The sequence below is a fragment of the Brienomyrus brachyistius genome, chromosome 7 (genome assembly GCF_023856365.1).
Source record: "Brienomyrus brachyistius isolate T26 chromosome 7, BBRACH_0.4, whole genome shotgun sequence".
In the NCBI taxonomy this organism is placed as follows: domain Eukaryota; kingdom Metazoa; phylum Chordata; class Actinopteri; order Osteoglossiformes; family Mormyridae; genus Brienomyrus; species Brienomyrus brachyistius.
In genome coordinates this window covers 12,020,515-12,042,770 of record NC_064539.1, presented here as the reverse complement: position 1 = coordinate 12,042,770, position 22,256 = coordinate 12,020,515, and the positions used below count along the sequence as shown (strand labels likewise).

General features: G+C 41.5%; 1 protein-coding gene across 2 annotated transcripts; it reads left to right on the top strand.

Moving 5' to 3' along the window:
* The first annotated feature begins 523 nt into the window (after positions 1–523).
* dmgdh (dimethylglycine dehydrogenase) lies at positions 524–22,194 on the top strand. Of its 2 annotated transcripts, XM_049018651.1 has the most exons (16): positions 524–760; positions 1,387–1,558; positions 2,320–2,418; positions 2,987–3,151; positions 3,615–3,819; positions 9,093–9,341; positions 9,650–9,848; positions 10,671–10,840; positions 11,115–11,268; positions 11,844–12,009; positions 13,030–13,160; positions 13,922–14,139; positions 16,110–16,267; positions 16,726–16,785; positions 19,485–19,619; positions 20,265–22,194. In XM_049018651.1, exons 1-16 carry the CDS (start codon positions 645–647, stop codon positions 20,487–20,489), a joined length of 2,622 nt encoding a protein of 873 aa, XP_048874608.1. In that variant the 5' UTR covers positions 524–644; the 3' UTR covers positions 20,490–22,194. The 2 variants fall into 2 exon arrangements, with proteins under 2 accessions (XP_048874608.1, XP_048874609.1); XM_049018652.1 differs by lacking the exon at positions 524–760 and having other exon boundaries at positions 1,425–1,558; positions 2,324–2,418.
* The last annotated feature ends 62 nt before the right edge of the window (positions 22,195–22,256 follow it).

Sequence of the window (22,256 nt, the reverse complement as noted above, 5' to 3'; positions counted from 1 at the left end):
CTACCAACACAACATCCAGAGTAAGCTCCAAATATTAAATTTAAGTTTAACTAAAATTTTCAATGAATGTTTAATGTAAGACAATAATTATGTGTTGCCTATATAGTAAATTTGGAGTTCATCTTTTTAAAGCGCAAAGATCCCATTAGAGCACAACACAGACTCTGAGGGGGGCATCTAAACGGGCCACCCTTGTACGTCAAAACAATAAAAACGAAGTATGGATTTTTTATTTTCTTAGCGGAACCACAGAAGACCCACCGACCCCAATATAACCGACCCCAATCACAATTTTCTGCAGGCGCCACAGAAAGACACCCCCCATGTCTAACTGTTCCTTGTACCAAAGCGAATATCAATCAAATCACAACCTCGATCGGACTGACTTGGGTTTTTTTTGTTTTCGTTTCTTTACCTATCTGATTCAGTGTGCACTACTATTTTCATAAGGTGAATTAAACTTAAGTAGTGATTGGCCGCCGATTCCCAGTCTGGATAATTAATAGTTAATCCAGAAGGTTTCGCGGAGGCTGATTGGATAAAGATCCGTTCCGGTCGGTTTGCTCAGTTCTAATGTGTCATGTAAGAACTCTGCATGAGATATGCTTTGAATCGCGCAGAATACTCATTTTATAGATATAACCATGAAAAACGTATTGAATTCTGTAAACTTGCGAGTGCAGAAACATGTTTATGCGTGTCTGTGGCGTCCTTTGTGGCGTGCGTTAAGTTCTGCTCCGCAGACATGTGCAGCGGAGAGGTGAGTCCTCCTGCGCTACATTTTAAAATACGTTTTTCACCACCCATATATGTGGCAGTGAACTTAAGCGAGGATTTAGCGTTGTGCACATCATTCATAACGCAGTTGTTTTAAGTAGAATGTCGAGCTGCATAAGTTATTCTGTGCTGTCACACGACAATTATTGGTGTTGGTTCCGATTTTCAAAAGTTGTTACAGGAGACGTATGGCATTTTCTCTGTCTGTTATGTTCCAGCCATATGAAAATTAGGAAAGATCAACTGTTTTACTAAAACAAACTTTGTATTAGGATTGTTTTAATGTACATTTATTTTGTTAGGATTACAGTTTTACAACAAATAAAATGCATTATATATCTTTTAAATATTTATAATAGTAATGTCATGAAGGATGAAATGAAAATAAGACTTAAACTGAATGTGTAACCACTGGTGTGCCTATAATTGCTACAGTTTTGCTCCAAAATACATTCTTCACAAAGATATTTTATTTCAATACCAGCCTTTATATTTTTATATGTAGCCAGATGTTACCATTTAATTTAGTGTCGAATCACTATAAATTAACAGTGAGAGTGCTTTAGCTATTCTGTGTCACACATTTTGATTCTCGGTACCCAACCCCAGAGACAGTGGGGCCAGTATCCTGAGGAGCAGGTGGAAAGACACAGCAGACACCGTGATCATCGGAGGGGGATGTGTTGGGGTCAGCCTGGCCTACCACCTGGCCAAGGCGGGCGTTAAGGATGTGGTGCTGCTCGAGAAGTCCGAGCTGACCGCTGGCTCCACCTGGCATGCCGTAGGTCACTCCAGTGGGCATCAGAATCAGGGGAGACTTCATTTGCACAGTGCAATACCATGTACATTCTGCTTGGTGCATTTTTTTCTTAAACATAATGCAATTGACAGTGAAGTCAGCGTGCAATATGTAACAAATAAATAGATGAGTTCAGCAGTTAAGCTTAAAATCTATGCAAATAAAGTACAAAAATATAGGCAAGTATTAACACAAATAAGAATAAATAACTGAAATTATTATACACTCTAGGTAGAAGTGGACATAAACCATTGGCTTAGAGTCATTTTAATACCATTGTTTTATCATATATTGAATTCCTCATTAATACACTCCTTAAAACATTGTCAACATAAACTTATGAAATATCTTGATTAGGTTAATTTAATACATGTCAGGCTTTTTGACTGAAGAGGCTAAAGACATTTGAAAGAATAAATCAGAAACTGGGTGTTTAAAATGTAAAACTGTGTAGACTGAAGAAGACTTGCAGTTGGAAAATCAGTAGAGGTGGATAGTTCAGGTCCAGTTTAGAACTCAGTGACTTCTTATACTCAGCTGCTAGGTTGAAACAAAACCCTGGTATGGATTTTTACTTTCCAGACCCGAACTATCCACCTCTGGAAAGGAGGACATCCGAATATGTGTAACTGTTACATAAGTGTAGCATATTAAAATATTTTCACCTTTCCTTCAAAGATTGATGATGTATTAAACACGTTCTGTGTTTGCATGAGTTTAGTCTGTTCTGCTCTGCTTCCCAGGCAGGTTTAACCACATACTATCACCCCGGCATTAACCTGAAGAAGATTCACTACGACAGCATTAAGTTGTATGAGAAGTTGGAGGAGGAAACGGGTCAGGTAACTGTTACCTCACATTGAATGCAGCTGGGCAAAGACTTGAAATGCATGTCTAATGTTAAAGATGTATGAATAAAACAAATTTTCTATCCCAACACAAAAAGCATCACTATGTGTAATGTGGGGGTGGCATGGTGGTGCAGTGGTTAGCACTGTTGCCTCACACCTCTGGGACCCGGGTTCAAGTCTCCACCTGGGTCACGTGTGTGGAGTTTGCATGTTCTCCCCATGTTGTCGTGGGGTTTCCTCCGGGTACTCCGGTTTCCCCCCACAGTCCAAAAACATGCTGAGGCTAATTGGAGTTACTAAATTGCCCGTAGATGTGCATGCGTGCGTGAATGGTGTGTGAGTGTGCCCTGCGATGGCTCCCCATCCTGGGTTGTTCCCTGCCTCATGCCCATTGCTTCTGGGATAGGCTCCGGACCCCCCGTGACCCAGTAGGATAAGTGGTTTGGAAAATGGATGGATGGATGGATGTGTAATGTGTACCTCATTTTCATCCTGATATTCTGACACTGGCTATTTTATTTCCGTGGGATGTTATCCTGCTTGCCACTGACCTCCACAGGCCGTTGGGTTTCATCAACCAGGCAGCATTCGCATTGCATCGACCCCAGTCCGAGTGGACGAGCTCAAATACCAGATGACGCGCACACACTGGCATCCAACACCGCAGTTCCTCATTGGACCGGAGAAGATCCAGGAGCTCTTTCCATTGCTTAACATGAACAAGGTGATGTTACCCGAATGTATGAGAGCTTTCCTGTATTCACTTTGTGTAAATCAAGGTAATGTTTAACTTGTTGACTTTTATAATGTATCCGTACCTCTTACATGCTTCTACAATAATTGTTACTATAAGAAAAGTCATCTGACATGTGCCTCTGGGGTCAATTTGACCCCAGGGTAGGTGTGAGAGTTACACACTCCTTTTCAAATATGAACTCAAAGCATAAAATTTGCCTAAAACCAATTTATGTAAATCTATTTATGTAAAATCCAGATTTACTCAAATAATTTCTGAGATACATGTAGTTTACGGAAGGGTTGATGCAAAAAAGAAAAATTTACACTCTGTCTTTTCAAAAATTTTATTTCTTATTTTTAGTATATTTTTGGCTTGTGTGGGGATTGTAAGCGGATTACTTACGTCAGCTGAGACCTGCCTGTAATACTGTTATGTTTTGGCCCTTTAGGTGTTGGCTGGACTTTACAACCCTGGCGATGGGCACATTGACCCGTACTCTCTCACCATGGCATTGGCTGCAGGTGCTCGCATGCACGGTGCCCAGATATACCACCCTGCCCCCGTCACCGGGCTCACTGCCACATCTGATGGAAAGTGGGACGTGGAGACACCCCATGGGAGAGTCCGTGCCAAGCGCCTCGTCAATACAGCAGGTCTGTATATGAGCGAATTCACCTGATGTGCAGCAAGCCAGGAAAACTCACCGCATGCCCTTTGTAGTCAACCGTTGAGGTTAGTTAAACTAGAGTAGCAGATGCATTGTCAGGGAGGGCTGAATAATCTGGAAATATCCGGTTGTTCCAGCAAGATTATGCCAAATACTGGATTCAATGCAGTTAGATCAAGGTCTCTGGCAGCTGATAAAAGTCTTTGAAAGCAGTTTGTTCAGATATTTAGAAAAGTGCTTTCTGCATTATTGATACAGGTCTGATTTACATCTTTTATTTTTATAGGTTTATTTTATTAGGTTTTTTATTCTGTTTCGGAAAAATGTTGATGTTTCTGTGTTTGCTATTCAGGGACTACATAATCATTTGAGGTTAATGAAAACTACCTGTGTACCAAGTACTGTATAGGGGTGTCCTTGGGTCATAACCCAGGTGTCTTCTGTTTCAAATGATAGTCAAATGTTTGGCATCAGGCCTATCCGTCACTTGGGATTCTTCCGATAGCAGTGAATCATAACTTGAGTCAAACATGTGTAGAACATATGATTCGTATAATCGTATGATTTTAATGTCACGCTTCTAGTGGTTCATATCAGCTCCAGGAAGATGTCCTGCAGAGATCAGGGAACTGATACTTTAATAAAATCACTTTCAATATTTCAGTGGAAACATTCAATTTAAATTGTAGGTAAAAACACAAACAAACAAAAACATTAAGCACTAGTAGCAGTAACAAGAGTGACTGGTCTGAAGGCATTCAAAAATCACCATTTATTGCTTGTGTATTTTGTGCATTTGAGCCAAAGTAGTCTTAAAAGGAGCACAAATGGTTAAAATAGACTGGTGGCAGTGTAACTCATAAATGGAATTTGGTGTTTGCATTTGGAGGGCAAAAAAATGCATCTTGCTTACCTTATATGTTAATACCTATATATGATAAACACATAACCTCTCATTATGTCTACCTATGGGGTACCAACAGATCACTTATGCAAACGTGCAAAGTGCATGTGCAACACAATGCAATACTGCATGGTCTTGCCAATTGTGACCCTCCCCACAAATTCCACCCATGGTGTAACTTAATTAATGACTCTCATCTTTTTGGCAAGTCGCAAAAAACAACTGACATTTCCAGTATGACATGGTTCAGAAACTGTTAGCATTATGTAATGAAAAAAAACTGTTCCCATTATTACTTAAAAGACCTTGTTGTACAGCAGGTCATGTCCAAGCTAGTTATCTGACTGTATAGTTCAGCTATGAATGCTTATTGGTTCAAGTCCCTTGCAAGATAATTAGAAATGAATAACAGTCCTGCATTATTGTACTGCTCGTCCTTTGTGACTGCATTTCTCATGTCTTAGATCTTCAGGCATAATAATGTTAATAATAGAATATTTTTAAAATCAGGATCACAATAGTGTATGAAACATCTCTATACAGTGTTTGTGCAAAAATAATAAGTTTATTACAATATATGTATCTATGCAGATACTCTTGTAGACGGAGAATTCATTTCTGCTCGGAAAGGTGTTATAAGTTCTGGTGTTTTCTCAAGCATAACTGAGGGAACACAACATCTGCTGGATTAGCTTAGCTCGCTAATGCTGAAGTTGTTTACCTCAGACTTGAACTCACTGATCAGCCAATCCCAGAATGCCACAGTACTGGTTTCAGCCAATCCCAAACTGCTATTCACATACACCCCCTTTCTAACTGTTTGTGCTCCGAGATCTTTGAAGGGAGTTTTTCTTTTTTTTTCCTTTTTTTTTTTTGGTTTTGGCCTAAATTACTAGTTGTACTTATATCACCGCTCACTCTTTAACACTTGGTTTTGTAAGTCTGTTCTTTTGCCCAGACACACTGCACACTGTATGGGGGATGGCATTGTTCAGTGATTTCACGGTCCCATAGTTAATCATAAAACTAAACTGCATACATATCATATTTTATCCAGGTTTTTTCCTCCTGCAGTAAATGCCTTATGGGCTCAGGTTTAACTTGTATTAATTAACAATAACATAACTGTATAATCATTATTACTTTGATTTTGTGAATTTTAATTGAAATAGACTATGGGAAAAATATGTACATATATAAAAATGTTCCTTATAATTTTACATATGGAGGAGAGAATTTCATGGGGCAATTTATAGAGCTGTGTGAGCAGGGAAAAATGGATACGTGAATGACTTTTGGGTTTGTTTACCAAGTTCTCGGCCATGTGGCTTTGCATTTAGGTGCAGGTTTAATACACCCAGACAAAAACATGGGGATGGACACCTGAGCAGGAAGGAAATATTACACTTACTGTTATCCCTTAAGCTCAGTCCACCTCCAGCTTTGTTAAGACACAATTTCAGGCTTTTAAATTCACCATTTCAATTATTTAAAAAAAAAAAAAAAAAACCTTTATAGAGTTAATGTTGTTTTAAACTTCAGGAATGATAGTTATCCCATCCCTCAATTTTGGGAGTCCAGCCCTGAGCTTTTAAATAGCCTGTTTATCTATGATCTGTTTAGCATTTTTTTTTTTTTTTGCATCTTTTTTGTATTTGAGACTTTTCTCCTTGGCATTGTGAACTGACTTCTTTTCCTGCATACCAATGACGGAAAAATACTGAGATGTTTTGGGAAGTCTAACTGTTTATTCAAGTTTTTGAAACTTTTTACAGCGTTTATTTAGTTTTTTTGTATGTGATTTAGACAGACGAAGCAAGGAATGACTTGATTGTAAGCCCATTCCTTAGCGATTTCTTTTCCACGCAGGAAATACTTGTTGACCAGCCCTGCGGTTGCCGAGAATCTACGACTGGCAGCGGTATCCGCATAAGTAACGCCGCAGTGTAAGCGGAGCTGCAGGTGCTGACTTAGCATGTATCCGTGTTGCAGGAGCCCCTTCGCTCCCTGGCAACGATTCACGTCTCGGAAGGAGCAGCTGTTGCCTCACCCCGATCACTTGCAGCCAGAGCTGAATACTGAGGCAAAGGGCACATAGCTAGTCATTCAGAGATTGAGATACATGGCATATTTTTAATGAGTTCTTTGATTGCCACCATGATTATTTACTATCCATCCATCAAAGGACCAATGACACTGTACCTGCGGTTTGATGTGCACAAACAATTATTCAAATTACGTAACTCTAGCACAGAATAAAGCATAAAATTCACTTGAATGTCATACTCAAAAGAACAGGCTTTCATGACCAGTACTGTACATAAAAGATCTTGATCTGGTAACTTTCAATGAAACACACAAAACGTAGCCTAAATATTCTCTCATTTTTTCATCTGTTATATTTTTAAGACATATAAATGTATTTCTAATGAGCTACTTGCACTTCAATTAGACTGTTCATTCTGTTTGTGTTTTCATAGGGCTTATGATTTTGGATATATGCTCTCAAACAAATTAGTGTGACTTCCCAAGAAAGTTAAATTTGAGCATTTACCTATATTTATTCAGAATATTATTGATTCTGTGCTTTTAAAGCTTTACTCCAAAACATCAGAAGAATTTGTAGGATTCAGAAGAGGAGCAAGGCTTGTATATCGGCTGACTTGTTGAGCACGTTGGAAAGTGATACAGAGACGGTTTAAATATGTTAGTACAGTGCAGGAATAGCTTTGGTCATCAAGTATTCTGCGACACATTTGTCTGAGAAGCCACAACTGGTTCTTACAGGTTTCAGCTGACCAGACAGCAGCCGGCTTGCAGTCGACAAGAAATCTGTCCCTCGTTCTCTTGCAAAAAAGAAATCACATCCTGATTCTGCAAAAGCACGTTTGGAAATACACACATAATTGTAAAAGCAACAAATTTACTGGTGCAGTTAGAAATTTAACATGTGGGAAGTGGGCAGGAAAATGGATATTTGCATGAATTGCTGATACAGTTTTTGTAAATGAAAACAAACTGAGTGACAAAATGCCCATTTTATGCACGGTATTAGCAGCGTTGTCTTACAACAGCTTCCCAAAGCAAGATGTACAGCATCATCAGACCTATTAGCCAGTTCTGCAGATGTTGCCGCGCTGGAATGCTTAGCTGGTGGTGATGATCTGATTTGCTTTCAGCAGCATGTGCTACTTCGTTGCGCCATTGCCTTGGCTGCTGCACTGATGTCTGTCACTGCTGCTTGTCTCCTATTGCTTTCACAGCGGTCCCATCATTTCCATTACAAGCCTATTTAACGAGCTCCTCAGGATCAGAGCGAGGACACAAGAAGTCGGTTTTCTCTAGGATTTTGGCCCAGTGTTTTATTTTTTTAATTGTGTAGCCATATAGGGACAGCAGGGCCATTTGCTGGCAGGGCCTCTGGGGAGAGGTGCTACATAAATAAGTAACAAACACCAAAACACTCCAAGAAATTACCTTTTCTTTTCACGAACCCTTCATTTTACTTTTCACCTGTATGCTAGATGCGTTTTTTTCATTCTGCCACATTTGGCCCTAACTTGCAAGGGAAAAAAAAAAAAAAGATATTTTTAGGAGCCACCCCTCATCGTGATGTGAACCCTTTCACACGGGAGATTCCCTTGCCTCGGCTGTTGATAGGCATGCCTGTGGCCTCTGCAGATGGGTGGGTGTCACACAGGCTCCCTGAAACCTCCAGGGGAGAGAGGAGCTCTTTGGGAGGCGGAGCTCTGCAGGAGGCGGAGCTTCACGCTCTGAGTTCTGAGTAGTTGAGAGAAAAGTTAGAGGCTGTGATTTCTAGCATGTGATCCTCATTACTCCTGGCCTAATAAGATCAGTGATTATTTGAAATGGATGGATGTCAGTGCAAAGCCAGTGTTTACACCAGGGATGGGCAGTTTTATGCAGAAAGGGCTGTTGTGTATGCGGGTTTTCCCTGCAACTCCCTAATTAGGGTACTAATTCGACCTCACACCTGGGTTTGAACAGCTGACCTAAAGGTTATCCCAAAAACCTGCACACACACTGGCCCTTTGCGGTAAGATTGCATGAATTAAGCATAGATTCAAGATGCAAGATTTAAGGTTCAAATTATTGTCATATTTACAAAGTACAATATACAAAGTACTTGCAATTCTTGCTTGAAGTACAATGAAATTCTTGAAATATATATGTTACTGGTACTTAAACAAATATGATCAAAGACTCTAGAGCCACACCAGTCCCTCCTGGTTATATAAAACACCCGTTTTTTTATCACTACTCAGCCACAACTATGAAATTTGTACCTCCAGCATTTTCTGGATGGTCTTTCTCATTTATTATTGCACTTTCAGGATTTTGGGCTCGAGAGGTTGGGAAGCTTATAGGCCTGGAGCATCCAACCATCCCGGTTCATCACCAGTACGTGGTGACGGCGACTGTGCCGCAGGTGAAGGCCTTGAAGGCGGAGCTGCCTGTGATCCGGGACCTGGAGGGATCCTATTACCTTCGGCAGGAGCGGGACGGCCTGCTCTTCGGGCCGTACGAGAAAGAGGCCAAGATGAAGCTGCAGGACTCCTGGTTCAGAGACGGAGTCCCTCCGGGTAGGTTGTCTGCCATCAGCGGATCAGGAGCTGCTTCTTTACTGATTCTTGCCGTGACGCTTTTATCCAAAGCCTCTTACAACAGTGGGAGGGGTTACAATTTATGTTTATGCTCCCTGGGATGTACATATTCAGCAGAGCTCTTGCAATAGACCCTTACATGGAATGTTGACCAGCATGGTGGGTATTATTACAGGTGGAGGGTGCAAATGCATCCTCAGCTTAGTGTTTGTAGATTTTGAACGATCCTTTTTTTCCTGTGGTTTTCCAGTTTTCAGTTTTGCGTGTCTGTCTTTTCTTTTGGTTAGGCTTTGGGAAGGAGCTCTTTGAATCAGACTTGGACCGCATTATGGAGCATGTAGAGGCTGCCATGGAGATGGTTCCTGTTCTGAAGGATGCTGACATCATCAATATCGTGTCAGGTCCCATCACATACACCCCAGACCTTTTGCCTATGGTGGGACCTCACCAAGGTGTGCGCAACTACTGGACTGCAGTTGGCTTTGGGTAAGCGTATGTCACCTATAGATGCAGCATGCAGCTTTGCCTAATGTCATATCCCTTAAATTTTATTTTGCAATGAAAAATCGTAACGTTAGTTCCTCTTTACTTTAAGACTTACCGGCTGTTATTGAATGCATTTGTGTCTTCATATGAGCCATCATAAAGTATAAAGTACTCGTCAAAGGTTTGGACACACCTATCCACAGAATTTGTACTATTCTCTACATTTTAGAATAACAATAAAGACATCAAGACTATAAAATAGCATATATGGAATTATGTACTTGCCAAACAATATTAAACAAAAAATTTATTGTACTGTAGGTGTGGGGCAGCTCTGTTCAGAAGGTTCAGATGCTTGGGTTGGAAGAGCTGCCACCATTGGTCCCCTGACCAAGGCCCTTAACCCCAGTTTCTCCAGGGACTGGCTGCCCCCACTGTCTCCTCTGCACCAGTTTCATGATGTGGCCTCCTGGGAAGCTTTTCCAGCTGTCATGAAGAAGGTCCCACATATATACTGAGCACTCATTGGCCACATTTCCTTCACTCTCTAGTCATACTCCTCCATCTGTACTGTGTTTAGGACCGGTGGCCTGGTCATATGATGTAACACAAGCCTTTGTAGGCAGCTTAGTGTCTCCAAACCTTTGACTAGTACTGCATATTTGTGACCTTATGGAGAAAAGAGAAGAACGTGGGTCTCATTCAAGAAGATGCAATTTTTGTCTGTACTGGAATGGATTGACAGCCACAAAATAGCTTTACTGAGGAGATGCTTGTCTGGGTTGAGGTGAAGGGCTAATCTGAGACAGATGTGCACTGCAGCTATGGAATCATCCATGCTGGAGGGATGGGCAAGTTCTTGAGTGACTGGATTGTTAACGGGGAGCCACCCTTTGACCTGATCGAGTGTGACCCCAACCGCTATGGAAAGTGGACCACAGAATCTTACATCTGTGCTAAGGCTAGGGAATCGTACGGCTTCAACAATGTGGGTGAGTCTGCAGACTGTGGGAGTCTGAGCTGCTGTGGTCACTTAAGATGATGCCAGATGTAGTCTGGCCTGAAATTGTACAGAATTAAATCACTGAACCTGCAAAGCCATCTGATGTGCTCTTGCAATAGTCATGTGATATGCTCCAGCAATTCTTGTTTGTTCTACCAGACACTGATACTGTAGTATCACAGTCCAGGGACAGAACAGAACAATTTTGTTGTTGCACATCTCTTGTGAATATCTGCATGTTCTCCACCCCTTCATCTTTTCAGTGGGATACCCAAAGGAGGAGCGCTTTGCAGGCAGACCCACGCACAGGGTGAGCGGCGTGTACGACCAGCTCAAATCCAAGGCGTCTATGGGATTTCATGCCGGTTGGGAGCAACCTCACTGGTTCTACAAGGATGGAGACGAGACCGGATACAGGTTGTTGATGCCTTTGAGGGTTAACTCAAAAGCCAGCAACATCCCTGTCAAATATTAAATAATATTTTTCAGTTCTTAAACGATGTGGGATTCTGCCTTATGTTTCATGTCTCATTGGCTAAGCATAACAGTATCTCCTGTGAAAGCTCCTTTTCCATTTATGGGTTAGGAATATAGACCATCTACATAGTCTATAGGAATATAGACTATCTGCATAGTCTGTATTAGTGCACATAAAACCACATTGGAAAGAATTTAGTGAATTACTTGAAGAGGAGAAAATATGTCCTGACAGGCAGTATAATTTGCTCTCGTTGGGTTCTCTTGGACGCCGATCAGGAGAGTGGCATAAGACATAATAGCAATTGGTAATAGCAGCTGTTTTTTGGTGAAATGTACTAGTGGGAAAATGCAGTGCAAGGAGAAACAAATTAATAAAAGATTTAAAGTAATAAATTACCATAATAAAGTAATATATCAGTTTTTTTGTGTCTCACTGTATATAGCACGTTGTTTGAATATTCATTATTGCTCATTGGTCAACTTACTGCTTGTATTTCTTCTATCCTGATCAGGCCGAGTTTTCAGCGCACAAACTGGTTTGAACCTGTGAGACGGGAGTACAGGCAGGTCATGGAGAAAGTGGGGGTGATTGACCTGACACCATTTGGAAAGTTCATGGTCAAAGGGAAGGACTCAGAGAAGCTCCTGGACCGTCTCTTTGCCAACGTTATGCCGAAGGTACACATTGGTCACGTTAGGTTTTTTATTGTTTAACGTCATTACACCACATTCATCACTTTTATGTAGAGGATTTTATACTGAAGGCTTCCAAATGAAGTGCAATGCAAACTGCATGATGCAGCAAGGAAGAAATATTATTAATGAATATACAGTTGTGGCCAAAAATATTGGCATCCTTGCACTCCCTTCAAAAAATGCACCATTTCTCCCAGAAAAGTGTAGCAATTACAAATGCTTTGCTATCGACATGTTCATTACTTTTGTTTGCATTGGAACGACAGAAAAAAAACAGAGGAAATGGGTCAAATGTGAAATGTCACTATTTTTGTCCATGACTGTAGCAGGTATGTTACATGACAATACATAAGTCAGGTGGTTACCACTGTAGCCTTAGGCAAGCAGGATTAGGGGTTCAGACCTCACTTTTGATCTATGTGTGAGTGTGGAATTTTTCTCCTTGTATAGGTTTCATGCTGCAGTCGTAAAACATGCAATGCAAGGGAACCGGTTCTTGCAATTAGCCCACAACGAGGGTGTGTATATGTGTGTGTGTGTGTGTGTGTGTGTGTGTGTGTGTGTGTGTGTGTGTGTGTGTGTGTGTCTGTGCGTGTGTGTGTGTGTGTGTCTGTGCATGTGTGTGTGTGTGTGTTATGATTGTATTACATTGTGGGGGCCAAATATTCCCCATAAAAACCTGTTATTTTGACATTGTGGGGACCATTTTTCAGGTTCTGACAAAGATCCGCGAAGACAATCAAAAAACTAAAAATGCCAAAAGTCTCATATTTTGTCTGGTTAGGGTTAAGGTTAGAGCTGAGTAGGGGTTAAGGTTGTCATGTTGGGATTAGGGTTTTCCCCATAGAAATGAATGGGGAGCCCTCACAAAGACATAATAAATGGCTATGGGTGATGGGCTGTGAAACCCAAATAAAGGTGAAACAGTACTTAGGATTCCTCATAACCTTGCATTCTGCTAAAGCTTTGGGTGAAGACCTCCTTTGTCCTCCTTTGTTTCAGGTGGGCATGACCAACATCAGTCACATGCTGACCCCCACAGGGAAGGTTTATGCCGAAGTGACGATAACGCAGCTCACTGAAGGAGAGTTCCTTCTGATCACTGGCTCTGGTTCAGAGCTGCATGACCTCAGGTCAGTCTCAGAATCTGTCCAGAAAATATGCAGAGGTAAACCAATAAATAGTGAAACGGCACATGCATCGCTTACACCCATTCTCGCGCACTCCTGTGGTATTGACTCCAAGCCAGGAGGTGGTTTGCAGGATAAGGACTTGCACAAATATGTGAAAGTTGATAATTTAAGTTCCAGGAGGAACTCTGCAGTGGTCCCTGTGAGCAAAATGTCTAATTTGAACTTCTTTAGTACAAGGTGCAGTTATATTTGGGTCTTGGGAATTTAGGTATGGTGGAGTTTTTAAGTCCCTGTCTTGATAGTGGGCGTACCCTGCATTACTTAGGCTGAATACCTAGGCCCAGCCGCACAAAAGGATAAAACTGTTGGAACTGAATGTGAACAAGGTCAGGGTCAGCAGTTTTAATGCAACATAAACTGATAAGGATACACACACTAAGAGAAGGTACAGCAAATGTGTGCTCTCCCAGGCTATCCAAATACGTAACACTTTCAATCACTTATCTCTAACCCTCTTTGCTGGGTGTGTAGTAATCCAAGTTCACATTATGCGTGGGATTCAAGCCCTTCTCCACAGCTGCGTTTTGATATTGCTCTGCTTCTGCCTTTATAGCAGCTGATTATTAATCTGGATTCTCTCAAGGTTTACAGTAAAATCCAGACTGGTTGTGTTGCACATTGCCCTCTACTGGCTACAAGTGGCATTTCAGGCATTTTATAAAAACACAGTCAGACATGTTTGATCAGTTTTCACCTTGCAGATGGATTGAAAAGGAGGCGGAGGATGGTGGCTACGATGTGGGCATTACCAATGTGACAGAGGACATGGGGGTGCTGGGCATAGCGGGACCCAAGTCTAGGACTGTCCTGCAGAAACTGACAGATGAGGATATGAGTGATTCCAGCTTTAAGTTCCTTCACTGCAAGTCCATCAAAGTGGCCGGAATTCCACTGAGAGCTATAAGAATCTCTTATACAGGTAGGATGTTACAGGTGCATGAAGGGGGACGCAGCACCATTCTGTTAATGTTACTCAGCAATTAATCCCCCAAAATCTGAAGCACACCCAATAAAAACACAATTACATGGAATCATAACCTGAATGTTGTTAGTTTAAGTCCCAGAAGGTCGTCTCCTGTAAGTCCTCTGCATTGCATATGATAAACTTTACTGGAGAATTATTTTAACATTTGCAGTAAATTTAATTCCTTTGATATATTTCACAATAAGGAGATTTAGGTTGACTGGTGTGTGTGTGTTCCCTGCGATGGGCTGGCCCCCCATCCTGGGTTGTTCCCTGCCTTGTGCCTTCTGGGATAGGCTCTGGACCCCCCCCGACCCAGTAGGATAAGCGATTTGGAAAATGGATGGATGGATGGAGATTTAGGTTATGTTCCTTACAAAAAAAGCTAGGCCTATTTCACTATCAATGTCTCATAATCATGTCCCTTGAGAGAAGAAGCCAAATTACTTGTGTATTCACTGTCAGGTGTGATCATGGTTAAATTGATGATGATACGAGAGTCTTAGGGCATTCTGAATTCAAAATTCAATCAGAATTTTGTCACTGAGGTCACACCCCCAGTTGGTATAAATTCAAAGCCTCTTTGAGCATGGCTAAGGTGAAGAAGGAGCTAACGAATGAGCAACAGGTTTGAATAAAGGTCCTTTTTGATGCTGGCTGGAGTTACCGCCACATAGCCAAGGACCTGAGATGCAGGCCAAGCACTGCAAAGCATACTTTAGACTGCCATGATCCCACCAATTCACACCAGAACTGAAAGGGTAAGGTAGGAAAAAGACACAAGTGAAGCATCTCAAAATTCTCAGTCTTATGGACCAAAGACAGACCTTACAAGAATTTCATCACGAGATCAACACCACAGTGACTAATGGTGCAACAATGTCTTCAAGAATCATGCGTTAAATACTGGTATGACAAAAATTTGTTGGCAGAATAACAGCAAAGAATCCATTACTGAGAGAGAGAAATTAAACGCCTGAAAGTTGCAAAAGAACACAAGAAGTGGACAAACGAAGATTTGTATAAAGTGTTGTGGACTGATGAGTCCAGTTTGGCAACACGTGAGGAGTGTATGTGCAATGGAGGGAGGGGGAGAGATATAAAAAGGAGTGTCTCTTGCCAAATAGTGAAACACAGAGGGAGTAGTATTATGGTGTGTCACTTCAGCCTCAGGAACAGGTGACTTAGTGAAAATTGATGGCATCATGGATAAGAAAGTATACCACAACATTCTGGTGAGGTACGGAGTACCATCTGGGAGTCGTCTTATTGGGCCTGGATTCATTTTCCAAGAGGACAGTGACCCTAAACATTCTTCTAACTATTTCCAGAACTACCTGCGTCAGAAGGAATCTGCTGGAACATTGAAAATTATGGACTGACCCCCTGAAAGTCCAGAACTCGGCCCCATCGAGCACATTTGGGGCGAGTTGGAAAATAAACTGGACAGATCTATTGTACATTCAAAAGAAAGCTTTTGGCTTGAGTTGCAGAAAGCATGGAATAACATTAGTGCTAAAGTTCTCAGGAAATGTATTGACACTATGCCAGAGAGATGTGCTGCTGTAACTGCTGCAAGAGTAGCAAATATTACAAGTAGCAAAAAATGTGCTGCAAATATTATCTGTTTTGGAGGCAAAAAAAAGGTCAAGGTCAATATTTTCAAATCTGTCAGATGTTCTAATAATTTTGGCCAGCACACTGTGTGTGTGTGTGTGTGTGTGTGTGTGTGTGTGTGTGTGTGTGTGTATAAAATAAACTGAGTATACAAAAACATAGAAATAAAATGAGTATACAGGAAGATATTTACTCCAACTTTTCATTCAGAACTAAGCAAATTTAGTTCAGAAGCAAAAATGTTTCCCAATTATTTATTTGATATGAGACTGGTGAGACACTGCCTGTGCTATGTGTGTATGCTTCAGGAGAGCTGGGCTGGGAACTGTACCAGGACAGCAAGCACACAGCCGCCGTGTACCAGGCCCTGATGCAGGCTGGAAGGGACGAGGACATCGACAACTTTGGAACCTACGCCATGACCTCATTGAGACTGGAGAAAGGCTTCAGGGCCTGGGGAGCAGAGGTGAGCGGAGATCCAAACCAACAAACCTATTCAGGAGCCATCTCTGAGCCTTATCCGGGACATTAATCTAGTCATACTCATCTTCACGACTCTGACTGTCCACAGGCCAGTTTCCTAAAGTGTCCTTCCTTGGTAGTATAATAGTAGTATTGTAGAAAAATTTAATTATGGTATAAAATCTTTTTATTATAAGGAAGACCAGGTCTGAACTCGGATGGCTTATGCCTGGTGAAGGCCTAGTGCCAGATTGTTTAACCTAGGGGGAGCGCTAATAAAATTAAAATAAACCATCAGCATTTGTACCCGATCTTCATTATTTTGATTCCATTGAATTGTCTATGAACTGGTGTTATCAGCCATCTGAGTAGGTAGTGCGTGGTGTTTTAAGTGTTTTTACTGTAACAAAACCTTTTCAGGAAATTGGTAGCTGAAATAGCTTTTTATGCTCTCTAAACCAGATGAACTGTGACACCAATCCTTTGGAAGCTGGCTTAGACTACTTCATCAAGTTAAACAAGGTACTTTTTCCATATTATGTTTCCATAACTCATGTTTAACATTTTTTATGTCATTGTCATGTACACGTGTACAGTCTGCCATTCCACCTTTATTCCAGTACAAAAATCTGTACCTCCTGAGTGCTTTAGTTATAGACAGAAACTAGCAGAAGTGATACTTATCTGACATCATTTACATGTTTAGCTGAGCTTTTGAGAGGAAAGCTTGGGGTCACGGAGCAGGGGCAGTCAGTGTCCCAGGGGCCTTTGGGGTTTAGGGTCTCGCTCAAAGCCCTAATGGTGATACGATTCTTCTACAGCTACAGGATTTGGACCCATGTTCAAACACTTAATTAGGGTGGAAGTGATTACTCAGAATTCAGACTAGAGAACATGCAAACCACATCCCCAGAGCTCCCACAGTCCTGAGGGCAGGCAGATACCTACAGAGCTGTGCTCTGCAAATGCATAGAACCATATAATATTACATTAGTTTCATAATTTACCATTCTTTCATTACTATTTTGTACTACTGGATGTTAGACTGCTGTGCATCTGTAATACCAGCAGTGCCCAATTTGGAGCCCCCAGAAAACAGCCCCAGATGAGTCTGGGGGGATGAGGGCATCGGCAGCCATAAGTCTCCCCAGGGCCACGTGAAGCTTTGCAAAATTAATATATTTTATATTTTAAAATATTTAATTTATAATTTTTCTAAAAGCAAAATACAATCACACTACAGCCCACCCTCAGGCAATTTATCTGATGTTGATCTGTTGTTATATTAATTCACAGTTGCTAAGACACATGACATTTTTCACAGTTTTCTTAGAAGCTGAAACACAAAACCTCTGACTTGCTTGGATTTTCTTTGTCTTTGCTCAAAGCAAACACTGTGTTCAGATCACACTAAGTGTATCAAAATATAAACACTTCTCAGCATTCATCACACACCATGGCAAGAAGCTAAAACATTGCCAGATAAAATGGTTCCAGGCATCTATACTGTAGATAAAATGTCTGCTGTGGATAGTGTCTTTTGCATGCCAAGTTGCAATATTAGAAACCAACTGCACCTTAAGACCAGAGTAAAGACTGTTTTATTGTTTAGAAAAATATGTGCATACAACTATATGTGAATCAGTATGTAATGTTTGCAGTATTCAGCACTCAAAAAAGTTACTGCAAAGGTCAAAGGAGAAAGTAAAAAAATTCAAATTGGAGCCATATTACAGAAAATGCTATATAACAGCCAGGTCAAAACAAAGGAAGAGTACTGTAGATCCTTCTGCCTCATCACCATGAGTCAGGGCTGAGTCAGAACAGGGAACTTAGTCTACATCACAGGAAATGCTCTCTTGCTGATGGATCCTCTGTGTGACCCATTTGTACCTTGATATCAAAATTCAACTAACCTGTGGTACTTGAACAATCATCCGGCACATTTTCTATGTTCACATGACTCTCACTTCTCATGTTTAGAAACGTGGGACCAGTTTTCCAAGAAATAGTGATCGATTTGATAACTGAGTTTTGACCTTTGACAGTTTTGTTCAGAATATCAGGTTTAGTGTATAAGCAATTGAGAAACTTCAACATTTGAGGTGTCAACGTCACGGGCAAGGATGGAGACGAAGGTGGGCGGGGGGGGGGAACCAAAGGGGGCTTTATTAACTGAAATTACAGGTTAGGGCAAAAGGAAAACAAACCACAAGGGGTCAAAATAGGGTAAGAAGGATCAGGCAACCGTACAGGACACAGTGGAAACTGGGGAGCACAAGCAGCAACATCAATGACTGGACTAGGGTGCTCAAGCCAGGGAGACACTATATATACATCACCGACAAGGAAGCAGACGAGAGGCACCTGGGGTGATCCACAAATGGCCTGTAACGAGAGGCAAGATTAAAGAAGTAATAGGGGTGGCTCATTAGAGCCACACTACAGAGAGAATGGGGGGGAAAGGAATGCAGGGTGTGACATGAGACGTTTCATAAACTCACGAAAGAGTCGGATCGAATTAACTTGCTGAACCATGTGAAGTTCCATTCAGCTGAGTGTTCTGTCTGCAAAACCATGCAGTTCCTGGTGACACTGGCCAGACGCATGGGCAGTCTGCCCAAATGTATAAAAAGCTCTGCGTGGGGTGACGGTAAAGGTAAAATCAGAAATATTCCACATGTGCTTTGAATAAACACCTCTGTCAACACTGCTGGACAGCTCAGCCATAACAAGGAATCAAGATCTGTAGCTGTTAACTGCATTCAGTCCTGTGCTAATTTCCCTTTCCACCCATCATTGGAACTTCAGATCCAAAGTATTTGCTAAGGGGTTGCAGCTGTGAGGCCGGCAGGGAGGCTTCACACCTCTGTGGTTGGGAGTTTAAATCTCACCTCTGGTTCTTTGTGTGCAGAGTTTGCATTTTCACCCTTTGTCACAGGTTGCCTCTTGCAGTCCAAAAACATGTGGTTAAGTCAACTGGCGGGTCTAAATTTAGAGTGTGACTGTGTGTGGCCTGCAGTTGGACCGGCGTCTGATTCAGGGTGCCCTGCCCTTCTTGGGATAGGCAGGTAGCTGCTAATCCATAGTAGATAAATGCTTCTGGGAGATTAATGGCAGCTGGCACAGAACTACACAGGCATTAGCATGGAGTGACGTAGTGAATGCCCTGAGGAGATGGCTAGCAGGGAGCGGCCTTTGCCATGTTCACTGTTTTCCAGCCTGCTGACTTCATTGGAAAGAAGGCTCTTCAGGAGATCAAGGCTGTGGGCCTGACACGCAAGCTGGCTTACCTCACCGTGCAGACTGATGACATTGACCCTGAGGGCAATGAGACCATCTGGCATGATGGCAAGGTGAGGTTTTCCCCACATCAGCAGAAGATGGTGGACTACATGCTCTTACTCAATTACTGTACATAAACTGCCAAGATTCTGTGATACGAAGCTAATTAAATTATATGTACTTCAGCTTTTGAAATAGGATAACATAATTTACTTGAGGGGGCACATAATGTAGTAATACTTTTAATGCATTAACTGATCAGTAACTAAGTGTTAGTTACGTACTGATCCCATGTTCATTCAAATCATGATGTTTCATGGATTTCATGCATGTAGTTCATGATTTGTTCTTGAGTAGTAACTGAGTAAATTAAAGTTATTTGTGCTCCCTCAAGTAATGTATGACTGATAATACTTCATTGATTCCAAGGGAAATTTCATTTTATTTAACCTTATAATAGGGGGGTTCCCAAACTTTTTGTGGGTGCAGATTGGTTTACTTCATGCAATTATTTGGGAACCCCTACCCTGAGCTATATATGAAGAACAGTATCATAACTTCAGTGGCAGTCAAATACAACATTGCTATCCATAAGATGATTGTTTAAAGTGTAGATTTTTTATGAGTATAATAATGATCTCATATTTAAGTATCATGGGATGACCAATTTTCAACAGCAGTGTGTATTTTGTCACTACCTGTTGTACTTGCTTCAGGTGGTTGGAAACACGACTTCCGGGGCCTACAGTTACAGCGCTGGGCAAAGCCTGGCCTTTGGTTACCTGCCCATCGCGCTGAGCGCCGTGGGCCAGAAGGTGCAGGTGGAGCTGCTGGGCAAAAAGTATACAGCCACTGTGGTCCAGGAGCCTCTGGTGATGACAGAGCCAACGAGGAACCGTCTGAAGAAGGCAGCTACAGGCACGACTAAGGAAGGCCACTGAGAAGCCTGTTTGGGACCAGCGGGCAGAGTGGTGTGTGTGTGTGGGGGGGGTAACTGCGTTTCGATGGCCTATTCAAAAAAAACATCTTCCTCTATGTGGTCAGCTTCAGACGGAGAAGTAAAACCCATGTCAACATTATATAACTGCCTCTCAGTTTGCTAAAGTGTGTTGTGAAGAAGAATGATGTATTTATATGGGGTTTTGTGAAGAATGAATATTCTCCACTCTGTTTTCCCTTTCTGAACACAATTTGAAGGACAAAGAAAATAGCTGATATTTCTCTTGAAGATAAGGTTTAATCTGCCAATATATACTCCAAGTTTAGAGCAGCAACATATCCCTGTCGCAAAAAGGTGAACCCCAAAACGAAGAAAAGGGATAGCTTAGATACCATTGAACTATAGCAACATCCCCTTTCATTCTATTGGTGGGCTTGGTTGGGTCTTCATCTCATGGGGCCTGGGTGATCTCCTGCATCCTTCACTTATCTCCTGCATTCCTTAGCAGGCCACGATGCCCTAAGGGCGACGAAACTCAGGGTGTCTCCCCGAACACTGCTGCTGACCAATGTCACTCACCCATTTCCCCATTAATATTGGGCAACACATGTCTATTACAAAAACTTTGATCGGCGGTGGGCAACTTTTCGCGATCATCCAGATCCAGATGAGCTGCCCCTTGTCTCACCTGCTTGTCAATTCCAAGGCAACATTGCTAATAAACTTGCCCTGTGTATCATCACAATAAGACCTTCCATCCCCCGGCACGCCATCCTTGAATCTCCCTTAATCTCTCCAAACGCCTAATACGCATGTCCCTAAGACTCAGCATTACTGGCACATGAGTAATTAATTCATGATTAATACAGCCTTCCTTATAATCATACTCCAGAATCACAGTCTCCCATAGTAAAATTCAATCAGCCGTTATATGTATTAATCCTATCATGCACCTCAAACTATCACACACCTATTGCCCCAACAAATTCCTTCCAGTTTGACCAGGCCGAGTCATGGATGTGTGCTGTGTCACGTGGATTTGGTAAAGGTCTGCATGACTATCTTGGCAAAGAGTGTCATTTGCAAAAATGTTGGTGCAGTTTAACAGTATAAGCGACCCAGTGTTTTCATGCATCAACACTTTAGATACCCACATAGTAGGCGCAGAAAAACTACTTTTCTAAGAATTACACAGATATGAAAAATGTCATACTTTTATTACGTTATATTTTCAATGCATAAAGATGATACGACGTCTGTTTATGTGTAATTATTCGTTCAACATGTTGAAGAAGCAATATGACATATCAAATGTCCGTACCAAACGTTGTGTAAGTAACCAAGATTATTGTAACAACGATAAGGAAGGATTAAACTGTGAAGCTAGTAAAGTTGTATTGTATAACTTTAAACGTTAGATTGACCATACTCCTAGTAGAAAATAAGCGACAAGTATTAAAACAAATTTACCTTAATTAATGCATGTTAATACATGCAGACGTTTATTATTCAATGGAAAATACACTAACCTTTCCGCCAACATAAAAGAATATATTTCAAATAACAGTTTACTGCCATGAAAATGTTATCCCCTGGTCGAGATGTTGCGTGAGTTTCATCACCCACAAAAACGTCTTATAGTTTGGTTTCAGCGTGACTGACTGTACGTGCAAAGCTGCAATTTGAATAAAAGACGTTGCGTCAGAGTCTGTTTCTGCACTGAAATCCAAGCTAAAATTCGCTTGATTTCATTAATATATAGGATAAA